The following is a 14,092-nucleotide window of genomic DNA, read 5'->3' on the forward strand; positions in this document are numbered from 1 at the left end:
CTCCATGTGGAATAACATGTTAATGATTATGTCATAGATGCCTCCATTATGACGTCATAATTCGACAAGTGCAAAACTTCATCCGATCAAGATGGAATTTATTGAGCATCATATTGCGATAAATTGGTGGAAAAAAAATAAATGATGACGTCATCAGTCACGTGGTATGGCCGCCATATTTGTTTTAACACAAAAGCCTTAAGCACTGAAAACACGTCCTGGCGAGGGTCTGCAATCTCTGATTGCTCTTTCTAGTTGTTACCTGCATCCCCTGGTTGTCCGTCTCCATCTACCTTCTCCCTCTGCCCTGCTGTTGGCATTTCCCTTTGTTATGTTGTGTCCTGATCTGTTCTGTGTCCTAGCTCTTCCATGAGCTTAGACCTTGTATTTAAAAACGAAACAAAAAACATGTCTTCTTCTCTGGAAACTGACGGTGCCTGGAAGCCGACGGTGCCTGGAAGCCGACAGTGCCTGGAAGCCGACGGTGCCTGGAAGCCGACGGTGCCTGGAAGCCGACGGAGCCTGGAAGCCGACGGAGCCTGGAAGCCGACGGAGCCTGGAAGCCGACGGAGCCTGGAAGCCGACGGAGCCTGCCAGCCGACGGAGCCTGCCAGCCGACGGAGCCTGCCAGCCGACGGAGCCTGCCAGCCGACGGAGCCTGGCAGCCGACGGAGCCTGGCAGCCGACGGAGCCTGGCAGCCGACGGAGCCTGGAAGCCGACGGAGCCTGGAAGCCGACGGAGCCTGGAAGCCGACACAGCCGAGGACGAATTTCTCATCATTCGCCTCTCCATGAATTCATACCTTCACAACTCCAACGACCATGCCTAACATCCCACTCACTGGGAGAATGATTCATGCGGAGATGTAATTGCCAGAAAGCAACTTGTTTCTTTAATGTGGAAAGCAAACCCCACCAACTGGAACCTTTGAACCTGTGGTCTCTTTGCCATGTTTGGTTGCATGTGGAACGATCTGTTTGAGTCTCTTGACCTGTGTTCTTTACTCCAGCCCTCGAGTCTGTTTCCCAAACGCCACCTCATGGTCTCTCCCATTTATACCTCTGACTCTGTCCTTTTGTTACCTGCCACTGCTCTCCATGTGCTGTCCTGCAACCATGCATTACTATCCTCTTATTTTGCATTATTATCCTCTTATTTTGCATTATTATGCATTTTATTGTACATACATTATATATGCATTATATATAAACATTATTATATTATGCTCTTGTACGAGCCTCGACTCGGTATACAAAAAATTGACTTATTGTCCACTTGTTTCCCCCTTTGCCCCAGTCTCTTGAAATTTCTTCTGCTCTTCCATGAACTTTGACATCTGGATAAGTATAAATGATGAAAAACATGCGCCTTGAAAAATTACACATTATAGTTGTATGTTCATTTGTTTTTCAGTGCTAATAAAAACAGGTAGACTGATGTGGCATGAAGCTCGTCGTCAGGAGCGGAAGCTCCGTGGGATGATGGTTGATTACAAGAAACGCGTTGAGCGACGGCGCGAGTACTACGAGAAGATTGTAAGGGGGTTGGCTGGGGCTTGGGGTACGATAGATTTACCTTGTGCTTACAACCAGCTTGCCTCAGTGTATGACCGCATTTGACACTGTTATTATAATCTTTTTTTTTAGTGTTTATTGAATTGGTAACTTTTTTATTTATTTATTTTCTTTACAGAAAAAGGATCCAGCTCAGTTCTTGCAAGTCCACGGGCGCGTGTACAAGATCAACTTGGATCCTGCTGTGGCTCTCGCAGCAGAGAGTCCAGTGAACATGTATGTTGCATCTCTTTAAGACTCTACCTGCCTTGTGTCGAGTTTGCAAGTACAGTATTGTGAGCCACATCATAAACAGTAAACTAATTTGTGAATGGATTGCTGACAAAAAGACCATACCCTCCATCTCTTGTGCTTGCAACATGGTCTGGATCTTTAAAAAAATTATATACATGATCGAGGCTCCTGGAAGAGCTAGAGCAGAATGGAAGGGAACAAAATGGAGAAGGGAAAACAGCAATGACAGAGTACAAGTGAGAGTGAGATCAATCGGTAGGAGAAAAGGAAACATGGGGTGAACAAGGTGAATGAAACACAGCAAGAAGAGGAGAGCGGAGATGAAACAGAAAAGGAACAAACCAACCAATAAGCCTGCCAACAAACAACAAGAATGACAGCACTTTATTTTTTAATTTATTATTATTTTTTATACATGGGCTGAGGCTCGTAATAGAGCTCACACGCACACACACACGGACATACTGATGAGACAAACACTTAACACAGCCACTGAGCTTGGGGGAAGTGCCATCACTAACGTCACTTCCCGGGATACTCTGGTTACCAGTGATGTCATAACAATGGCGCAGCTTTTCTCACCATTCTCAGCAGGTCATTTCCTCCTTTCCATGGATGCCAAATAAAGGGGATTGTCCATGCTCTACCTTTTCATGCAAGGAATTAGCACGTGCCATTTTTATGTCTTTGGTTTGACTTAAACCGGTCCAAACTGGATGGGTGTTTTTTAAGAGATACCATCTCCTCACTGGATAGCCGTTAGCCTCCTACGGGAGCTCATCCGCCCTTTGTTAAGTGTTGTTTTTAGTCCTGCAGGGTGTCATGGTCACCCACCCCAATATCAAAGCCAGTGAGGGATGTCGCTTTAGTCGCTGACAACTCGACCATGCGGCAGGTAGCACTGGGTTACATGTTACCAGTGGCAGTCCCAAAAGACTGACCTGACCTGACCTGTGGTTACAACTTGCAACAAAATGTAACGGGTCAATTGGGAAACGCACATTTAAAGCATTCTTAAAAGATGAACAGCGCAATTGTGAAACGCATTTAAAGCACTCTTAAGACATGAACAGCGCCATTGGGGAAACGCACATTTAAAGTGCTCTTAAAAGATGAACAGCACGATTGTGAAACACACATTTAAAGTGCTCTTAAAAGATGACAGCGCAATTGTGAAACACACATTTAATGTGCTCTTAAAAGATAAACAGCGCAATTGTGAAACACATTTAATGTGCTCTTAAAAGATGAACAGCGCAATTGGGAAACGCACATTTAATGTGCTCTTAAAAGATGAACAGCGCAATTTGGAAACACATTTAAAGCACTCTTAAAGCATGAACAGCACGATTGGGAAACATATTTAAAGCACTCTTCAAAAAATTAACTCTACACCTCCCAGCCATGTCACCCTCCCCGGGGTTGTATCCGAATGAGCTGATGCGTCACACGGTCATGGATTGTTCATCCCCAACATGGGGCCATTCAAAAATGACGTAACGCTATTTATTTTTTTAGGAATTGGCATAATGTAACGCTTGCTCACGTAACGTAACGCTTGATCACGTAACGTAACGCTTGATCACGTAACGTAATGCTTGATCACGTAACGCAACGCTTGATCACGTAACCTAATGCTTGATCACGTAACGTAACGCTTGATCACATAACGTAACGCTTGATCACATAATGTAATGCTTTATCACGTAACTTAACGCTTTATCACATAACGTAACGCTTTATCACATAACGTAACGCTTGATCACATAACGTGAAGCTTGATCACGTAACATAACACTTGATCACGTAACGTAATGTTTGATTACCTTGCATGCTGACGTACCTTGCATTATGACAGGTTGATTAAACATTACTATTATTCGATATATGATTTGATTTTTTTCAGGGTCCCTCATAGTCAATAACATTAGACTCAAACAAAGCCAATGGAAATCTGACACAACAAACCTGGGCAGTGTTTCATTAGCAGAGGACTACAGGCCTAATGTGTTCAGACCACCAGAAAACCAAGATGGTAGCCATATAATTTTATTTCGGTGCTTTGGTAGATGGAGTCCAGCGACAGATGCAAGTGTGATCCGGCAGTTGTCCGACCAATGGGTGCACATTTCCCCAAAAATCGACCCCCAACAAGAAACCCAACAACAATAACAACAACAGCATTGCGAAGCTCTTGTAGACCTGTGACATGTAGCAGATAAAAAGGGAGCGTGAGAAAAGTCACAATCTGGGAAAAGGGAGTGCGTGGGAATGGGGCAATTTGGAGTAGAAGAGATCCTGAGTATGAATAAAGGATGACTTGAGGTAGTGGTGAACATGAATGAATGAATGAATGATCGTTTTAAGGCCATTTTCCCCGCTTGTGCGGGGGTTAGCCTTGCGGGCCCCATGACAATCATGGTTCCCTGTTGAACAGCTGTCTTAAATCTCAGGAGGGAATAATGGGACTGAACAGACTGAGGAAGTTGATTCCACAGGTTAGAAAGAAGAGGAAGTAATGAGTGGAGGTGAGCAGTGAGCCTGGATTTTGGTAGTTTATCAATAAGAGGGTTACTTGCAGACTGTGTGCGCCCTGCAGAAAACTGGGAGGGGCAGAGCAAAGAGGGCAGAGACAGAGTATGCCAAAAAGGAGGTGGTAAAATACAAATGCCAACCTATCTGTACTGCGCAAGTAACAGGCCGATGCACTCAGCTTCGTTGTGGGTTATCCCAATGATTTTGAGGGCCTTTCTTTCTTTGGCGAGCAGCCCAAAGGGGACCGGAGTACTCCATCAAGCTATGAAAGAAGGCTTTGTAGGTTGTCAAAAGTTTAGATTAGCCAATGAAAGACCTTGCACGACAAAGGATGACTGGCTTTGGAGACCATATTGGGCATGTAGGGTCTGCTCAAGAAAGATCATCACTGATGGTGAGACCCAAAAGTTTGAATGACTTAACTTCTTCAGGTGTTTTGTTAGGAAGTAGATTGGAGGGTTTGCCAGAGGGTCCATTTGGAGAGACAGGGTGAGTGTGTGGGGTTTGTTGGGGTTGAAAGGTATATTCCAAGTTTTAGAGCAGCTCCTGATTCTATCAAGGCCAGCAGAGAGGGAAGAGGCTCCAATCTGCCTGTCTGAAGGATGATCAGTGACACGGCAGAGTGTGGAATCATCAGCAAAGAGATGGGCAAGATTTTCTTGTCCATTATTCATACAATTACTGATTAATCTCTGGTTCAGAGTCAAATGGTGGGTGAACCCACGTTCAATTGCAAGATTCATATTGTTTGACTTTTTTTTTTCTTCTTCTTTTTTTCTACTCTCATTCTGGCTTCTCGTGTCACAAAATGTGATGACGTAGGATTAATCCTGAAATTTGTGTGCATCATTTATGTCTCGGCATTGCATTTTCATCTTGCTAATGATAACGTTCTTAAATATATTTCTTCATTCCAACACGCAAGTCCGTCTTGCGTGTTTGGGCTAGCGGCTAGGGTGCCGGCTTAGGATCCTAGGATCCTGGGTTCGAATCCCGGTCGATCGCTGAATTAACGCCAGGGGGGTTGACTCAGCCTGTCATCCTTCCGAGGTCGGCTAATTGAGTACCAGTTCACTGGTAATTCCCTGTTTGTCGTTAAAGGTGGCAAAAATGGTTGGCGTCAGGAAGGGCATCCGGCCGTAAAACATTGCTTCAAAAAGGAGACCAAAAAACAACAACAACCACGGTTCCCGAAAAAGGCCAACCCCCGCTTTGCGGGGGAAAATGGCCTCTGAAGGTGGTTATTTTTTTATATTCCAACACTAAATACCATTGGTTTTTGGCTGCCTGGATAAAAGCTCATTCAAAACCTGACAAAAGCTGTTAAGCCAAGTTACTTTGTCTAAAAAGCTCCATCAAGTCTGAAAGATATATAAATAAGTTACGAGTCAAAAAAAATGAAATCCCATCATTTATTCAATGAGTCAGAGCAGGACAATCTTTTTCTAGTTTTTGTCCACCGCCTCTCCAACAACGTTGGAGACGGGGGACATTAAAATGATCTCCACCTGACGTACGGACCGACCGATCGTCTGTCCATGGCCTTTTGTGTACGCGATATTTCAAAACCGTTGAACATTTAGCTTTAGTATTGCAGGTATCTATTTCTCATGACATTATCTCCTGATTAGATCACAGGGGTGATTGGCTGAATTCTGTTGCCATGGCAATCATCTTGGTAACTTGGCTTGTGCACATGATATTTCAAAAAACATTCACGATTTAGTTTTCATATTCAGATATATTCCTCATACCACCCAAAAGGTGGGGGACCTTAAGTATCAGCTTCTTTTTTCTTTTTTTTTTGAGGTATTGAGGTTCATCATCGAGTAGAACAGGGAGCAAAGGGTCAAAAGATGCAAAGTGAGGTGATTGGAAAACGGGTGTAAATAATTTAGTGCAGCAACAGAGCACAAGGATAGGAGTTGTATCTGAAGAGTATTCTGTGCATTTCATTTGCACACAAGTTTTTGTTCAACCATCGGACAATATTCTTATGTACATTGTTCCATTGTGCCAGAAGTGTTTCACTTTAGAGGCCAAGTATGGCATGATGGGTGTCCTTGATTTGACTTTATTTAGAGCAAGGCTCTTCTGCAGCGATTTCCCACCATTAAATCGAGACAAAGTGCATTTTTTTTGGATGAGTGTGCTCTTTACCTCAGCAATTGAATGTTTATTTTCGGTGGAAAGAAAATCCTCATGTTTATGAGGAAATTGAACAGCATCCTCCATTTCATGCATGATGTGGGCATCAATTTCAGAAGATCACTTGATGGGGCCATATTTTTTCGATACAAGTGTCAATCATACTGCTTATTTGAACATGTTTCAGACATTGTTGGTTCCACAACTGCATGAGAGAGGTCTCGAAGCAACAGCTATCCTGCAACAAGATGGTGCACCAGCACATTACACTCTCGCAGTTGGGGAATATCTTGACAACAAATTCAGTGGACGATGGATTGGACGTTTATCTGAGACTAGCTGAGGTACCCGGCTTCGCCCGGGTGGAATAAGAATAAGACAAATATATGATGAAAAGAACATGTATATTTTAGAGCAATATCACAGTACATTTCCTACATGACGTTTTGTCAATTTTCAATTTCTCAAAACCTCTTGGTATACAACATTTCTGGTTTTCTTACTTGGTGCCAAGACATAAAGATTGCTTGGTTTTCCAACCCTCGAGCAGCCCACGTACAGCTGGCCATGGGAAGTACCCGGCATTGCCGGGCAGGGGAGGGGAGGGGAGGAGGAAGGGGAGGGGAGGGGAGGGAAACGGCGGGGGAGGGGAGGGGAGGGTGGGGAGGGGAGAAGAGGGGGGGAGGGGAGGGGAGGGGAACGGGGGGGGAGGGGAGGGGAGGGGAGGGTGGGGAGGGGAGAAGAGGGGGGAGGGGAGAAGAGGGGGGGAGGGGAGAAGAGGGGGGAGGGGGAGGAGAAGAGGAGGGAGGGGGAGGAGAAGAGGAGGGAGTGGGAGGAGAAGAGGGAGGAGGAGAGGAGGGAGGGGGAGGAGGAGAGGAGGGAGGGGGAGGAGGAGGGAGGGGGAGGGGGAGGAGGAGAGGAGGGAGGGGAGGAGGAGAGGTGAGGGGGGAGGTGAGGGGGGAGGTGAGGGGGGGAGGTGAGGAGGGAGGGGGGAGGTGAGGGTGGAGGGTGAGGGGGAGGAGGGGGGAGGTGAGGGTGGAGGGGGAGGGAGGAGGGGGGAGGGGAGGGGGGAGGGGAGGGGAGGGGGGGGCTTCACCCGGGTTGAATAAGAATAATACAACTATATGATGAAAAGAACATGTATATTTTAGAGCAATATCACAGTACATTTCCTACATGGCGTTTTGTCAATTTTCAGTTTCTCAAAACCTCTTAGTATACAACATTTCTGGTTTTCTTACTTGGTGCCAAGACATAAAGATTGCTTGGTTTTCCAACCCTCGAGCAGCCCACGTACAGCTGGCCATGGGAAGTACCCGGCATTGCCGGGCGGGGGAAGGGGGGGAGGAGGAAGGGGGGGGGAGGGGAACGGGGGGGGAGGGGAGGGGAACGGGGGGGGGGAGGGGAGGGGAACGGGGGGGGGGGAGGGGAGGGGAACGGGGGGGGGAGGGGAACGGGGGGGGGAGGGGAGGGGAACGGGGGGGTAGGGGAGGAGAGGGTGGGGAGGAGAGGGTGGGGAGGGGAGGAGAGGGTGGGGAGGGGAGGAGAGGGTGGGGAGGGGAGGAGAGGGTGGGGAGGGGAGAACAGGGGGGAGGGGAGAAGAGGGGGGGGAGGGGAGAAGAGGAGGGGAGGGGAGAAGAGGAGGAGAGAGGAGAGGGGGAAGGGGAGGAGGAGGGAGGGGGGGGGGGAACGGCTAGCTTGGCAAGCGATAGCAGGATTTGTACTTTTATTTTTACCTCAATGAGGGCCATATATATATAGTCCGTGCTTGGAGCCTTCAAGTTCAACATAAAGTTTTTATATGAAAAATAATGCAGATGTATAACAATCCACCAATGCAAGTTCAGAAATGAATGCAGATCCTTTACTTTGCGATACAAACGCAATTCCCGCCATTTCCACTCACGATCGAGGCCCTCCACAGTGGCCGCGCCTCTTCTTCCGCCTACAACTTCGTCTCACTTCTTTCACTCAAAATGTACGAAATTCTGCCGCATGAAATTATGTAGAGGCCTCGTCGGGGGGATATAAGGTACATAAGGAAGGCGTTGTAACAGAAGAATCAAAATAAAAGTGGAAGAACATGAGGAAATGGGAGCTATTCTGGACCCACAGCCAAACCCGACAAACCATTGCAATACACCCCGAACGTCTAGCGCCGCCACAAACCACCATGGAATTGCAGGTGGCACGGTTTTTTTAAACCATTGATATTAAAATAAAACGTAGCCTAAAACCACCGGGATTTTATGCTGATTCCGAATCTGTGTCTAAAACTTTTCTCCGATGTGTAGTTCTTGAGTTATAAGCGGACATCCAGACACACACACACACACACACACACACACACACACACACACACACACACACACACACACACACACACACACACACACACACACACACAGACACTCCTCTTATATATAGAGATAGTGTGGCCTCCTCGAAGTCTGAACTTAACAACATGTGACAACTCGCTTTGGGGCATTGTAGAGGAAATTAATCATCTCCGCCTAACAGTTGAAGACCTCACAACAACTTTTATGACCTCCAACCCTCAACCATGGAAGAAGATGTCCAGAAGAACATGGAGAAAAATTCTAATTTGTGCTGAGAATGGAGGAGAGCATACAGATAAATTCCAACTAAATTCTAACCGTGTATAGCGACTTTGTGGCCACTTTGTACATTTTAAAGGTCATATGTCACGTGGTGTGGCAGCCATATTAGCTTGAAAGCCGATATTTATAAAATCCCTTCTCTGAAATTGCTTCACTGATCGTCATGACTGGTGAAAATGTGATACTTGAAAACAGCTGAAGGGATTTAAATCAAACTTGTTTATTTTTAGGACGGTGAACAAGGGCGAGGGCATCTATACGTTGTGAGACTATGTGGAGGCATATTGGTGACACAGTCACATTGCTCTCGTTTTTCATGTTATGCATGTCTACATATGTACTTGTAGTATAGTACTATTTAATTCATTGAATTTATTTGTCGATGTTATTACAGTATACAGTCATTGTAATCTATTTTTTCATTGTTTTTTTTTTTTGCATGCAAATCATTCACAATTCAGCTTCTGGCTGCGATGATTCAATAATAAAACCATGTATTGAATTAAGTGCCTTCAGAAAGTATTCACACCTGTTGACTTCTCCACATTTTGTTGTGTTGCAAGTAGGGGAAGAATGTTGGTTCTGGGACACACTCTATTTAACATGTAAGTGAATCGGGAAAGCGCATTGAAACGCACTAAATCACCCCTTTTTTCCTCTTTTTCTAAGCCCATTTACCTACTACTAAAACACATTGAAGTCAATGGTCTGCATTTAGCTTATTAACTCTCCCCATATTTTATTATACTCGTACAGAGACCCAACGAATATTTGTGTTTCATTTTTAGGTAATAACTTCATTCTCTTAAAAGAACAATCACCATCTAAAATATTGATAAATATGGTATTGGAATTTAACTCCTGGTTTAGGTATCGCCGCTGAGCTGATATGAAATGATAAACTTCTCTTAATGACCTTGTCTGAAATCCCCCAGTGCCACATACCATTTTGAGATTATAGTAAACTAGCAGAAGTACCCGGCATTGCCGGGGAGGGGAGGGGGAGGGGGAAGGGGGAGGGGAGGGGAACGGGGGGGAGGGGGGGTGGGGAGAAGAGGGGGGGGGGAGGGGAGAAGAGGGGGTGGAGGAGAGAAGAGGGGGGAGGGGAGGAGAAGGGGGAGTGGAGGAGAAGGCGGAGGGGAGGAGAGGGGAGGGTGATGGGTGATGGGGGAGGGGGAGGGATTATAGTATTTTGAGATTATAGTAAATTATTTTCCCCCCAATCTCCTGGCAACCATCAAAGTTTTCTGACCACTCTAGAATATTACCTCCCCGAGCCTCCAACCTATTCGTATTTAAATTTATTCGCTTATTTGTTTTATCTACTTTTACCCCTGTTATTGTTTCAATAAGACTTATTTGATATTTTTCACATTCATGATGTTTTCCATTTAAATACCAAGGTTGTTGTTTTCTCCACTCTTTGGTTTGGTTATTGCTTGGTTCTATCATTTATATATTCATTAAAAAGGTGGTGGTAGCCCGTTAAAATCCCTAACCCCCTCTCTTTATTTAATCACTTATATATATATATATATCTTAACACTTATAACCATAAGGGACACTATCAATTCCATTTTCTAAAATAAACCTCATCATCAAAAGCTCCTAATGCCTTCTTATTCACCTTAGTCAGGTTCACTATGTTTTTTCGTTCAAAATCATGGTAGATTAGCAAACCTATACATTTTTGGAAACGTTATTACATCGAAAATCTGAAAATCAATGTTTACATTTGCCAATTCCGACCAATTCGATTCGACCAATTCGACCAATCGACCAATTCCATTCGACCATTCGACCAATCGCTTCGATCGACCAATTCGATCGATTCGATTCGATCGACCATTCGACCAATTCGATTTGCCAATCAATTTGACCGACCTTTGCTTGTGTGGAACGGACTGTGAAAACGATGCGGACTATATTGTCGGATACGACACACAGGACAGTGATGACGAACTCTAAATGGCGTATTCTGTAATCGTGTATGTTTGATGCCATTGACTGCCTGTGTATATTTTGTCATTGACTGCCTGTGTCGATGTGAAGTTATACTGACTGCATGTGTATATATGATTTTTCTGACTGCCTGTGTATGTTTGGTGATATGAATTATTGTGACACATTTTGATGTTATTAACTGCCTGTACAAAATGATAACATGTATTTGATTATGCAACTTATCGCGAATATAAAGACAGTATTTTGCAATTCAAAACCTTTGATTCGTGTCTTACCATTCCCCATAGCACTAATTTGATACTTTCATTGGATTCCTTGTCCCTGAAAATATAGGTTTAGTATATTTTTAAAAGTTTTTAGGGTAATTAGAGGCAGAAATAGAACAAAATATGTATTTTACAGTGGCCATTTTGAAAATCCAATATGGCCGCCATACAGGTATCTCTCCAAATGTAAACATTGATTTTTAGTTTCCTTATGCTATAACCTTTCCAAAAATGTATAGGTTTGCTAATCGACCATGATTTTGAACGAAATATAATTTATTGACATAGTGAACCTGACTACCTCCTCTGTATATAATAATTGATGTTTATAACTTCTTATCGTATTCATTTTTCTAAACTCTTCTTTCTTTAAAGTTAAACAATTATAATAATTTTCAAAGTTTATTGTTTCTTTAATAACATTTTTCTTTATCCCTTTCAACTTTTTATCACTCTTTTCAATATTATTATCAATATATTTATAAGCATAACCTCTAATGCGACCTCTAATGCGAGCCTATTGAATTGTTATATAGTTCAGAGAATGCAGTTAACACCGATTAATATATATATTCATTAAGTTTACGTATTTTCAATGGCAAGGAAATCTTGTAAGTCAGTTAAAGTTAAGTCGGTTTAATTAAATCAATCAAGGCTCAGGGAAATCCACTTACTTTACACAAATTACGTACGCAAATTAATTTTGCTTCCACACTTCTATGGGCAATATGCTTGAAATACAAGTTGCTACTCCTGATCCTGAATCCATACATACCTCATATGTTCAGATCGGATCATCCAATCAAAAGTTATAACAGTTTCCATATTTTGCAGAGGCCGGTGGGGGTCGGGAACCCCCCACGTCCCCAGAAGACCTATTTTTGATCTGAGTGCTTGACAATGAATGAATGAATGAATGAATGATCGTTTTAAGGCCATTTTCCCCGCTAGAGCGGGGGATAGCCTTGCGGGCCCCATGACAATCATGGTTCCCTGTTTGAGGCAATGTTTTTATGGCCGAATGCCCTTCCTGACGCCAACCCTTGGTCACGCTCTTCGATGCGCAGGGATACGGTGTACCTATTCTAAACCAGGGTACACACCGGGATCATTCATCCCAGCAAGCTGGTACTCAATTTGCCGACCTCGGAAGGATGACAGGCTGAGTCGAACCTCAGCTGATGACGGGCTGAGTCGACACTCGAACCAAAATTGTTCTTTCGGCCCTTACCTTCAAATTGGTACTGAAAACGAAACTTTGGCATCAATTTGAAATGAAAAGAAAAAATTACCCATGCACGGCCCCCCACTAATATGGCTCGGTGCTCGCACAAAGGTTTGTCGGTGCAAATTTTCCATGCAACGTCATCCTTCCAAACTTTGAAGGTGACTGATCAGTGATCACAGACACCTCGTGGTATCCATTGGCCGTTGATGGTGTCTGCTGCAACTCGTAGGGTTGGTTTGCTTCCATTGCACCAAACCTCTCTTGTGATGTTTTTATTTTGTCATTTTCATTGTTTTTCTATTTTTGGCTTATGTCTCTAAGTTGATCCATGAGCCAATTTAAATGTGTAAATCAGCTGATTTAAAAAATGATTGCTTCATAACGGATAGAAGGAGAGAACAAATTATGAGAAAAGGGAATAGGTTTTCCAAACATTGTAGGTAGACAGGCATGTATTTTTCCTATTTTGATGCAATATGTTGATCTGCGATTAAATGGCAACCTTGCGCTGTCATGTTATGAGTTATATGTGTGGGTTCGCCATGTCCCTGTGCTCTCACCAACAGGATGCCTTGGCAGGGGGAAAACACCAATATGATTGACAGATTTGACGTGCGTGCTCACCTGGATATCATTCCCGAGGCGAAGCCTAACGGTGACCGGTGAGTCAAGTTCCTGTGCACTGAGATCTGTGAACCTGAGCATGTCGATGACCAAGCATGTCGATGACCATCACCTGCCAATGTGATCAATGGACCTCAAATAATATTTTAGAAAAGGTTTATTTATTTTTTATGGCTCTCTTGGTTTGAAAAAGGTCCCATGCCTGAATTCATCTTCATTCCCTTCAAGGGTTATCATCTCTCTTCATGTGCTTGAGAAAATGAGTTGGCGTCCCCACGCACAGCACAGGAGACAGGGTTTTGCAATAGTGTGTGCCTGTGTGTGTGCCATAACCTTATTTTACCATTTGACCTTTTGTCATAAAATTTTCTACAAACCTTTATAATGAGAAAATGGAGACAATAATTTAAAAGTGGGTCAAAATGTGAAAGGTCAAAGTCTTTGGTGTAACATACGAGTAATTTGCACTTCGTAACTCCAGACTCTTGCTGGTCATGCTGAACGCGCTGTTCGGGGCTGCCTGGTCGACGTGCTTACCGCGCTGTTCGGGGCTGCCTGGTCGACGTGCTTACCGTGTTGTTCGGGGCTGCCTGGTCGACGTGCTTACCGTGCTGTTCGGGGCTGCCTGGTCGATGTGCTTACCGTGCTGTTCGGGGCTGCCTGGTCGACGTGCTTACCGTGTTGTTCGGGGCTGCCTGGTCGATGTGCTTACCATGCTGTTCGGGGCTGCCTGGTCGACGTGCTTACTGAGATGTTTGGGACTTCCCGGTCTACGTGCTTACCGAACTGTTCGTGCTTACCCCTTGGACACACCGTCACATGTAACGAGGTGAAGCTCTCCGACCTGTTGTAATGAAAGGAAACTGTCGCACTCCGTCACATGTAATGAGGTGAAG

At 44.4% G+C, this 14,092-nt stretch overlaps 1 protein-coding gene across 4 annotated transcripts in view; it reads left to right on the top strand.

The window, feature by feature from the left end:
- Nucleotides 1-14,092, top strand: part of CLASRP (CLK4 associating serine/arginine rich protein) — a 172,883-nt gene that overhangs the window by 8,073 nt on the left and 150,718 nt on the right. For all 4 annotated transcript variants that reach the window (XR_013624878.1, XM_078786329.1, XM_078786330.1 and 1 more), the window contains exons 2-4: nucleotides 1,415-1,536; nucleotides 1,694-1,791; nucleotides 13,139-13,234. Coding sequence is in view for 3 of the 4 variants with exons in the window: in XM_078786329.1 (XP_078642455.1) it covers nucleotides 1,438-1,536; nucleotides 1,694-1,791; nucleotides 13,139-13,234 (293 nt within the window). In the remaining variant the exon portion in view is untranslated. The remainder of the gene's footprint in view (nucleotides 1-1,414; nucleotides 1,537-1,693; nucleotides 1,792-13,138; nucleotides 13,235-14,092) is intronic.

Source organism: Myxine glutinosa, chromosome 11, assembly GCF_964187855.1.
Source record: "Myxine glutinosa chromosome 11, kmMyxGlut1.1, whole genome shotgun sequence".
NCBI classification, from domain to species: Eukaryota; Metazoa; Chordata; class Myxini; order Myxiniformes; family Myxinidae; genus Myxine; species Myxine glutinosa.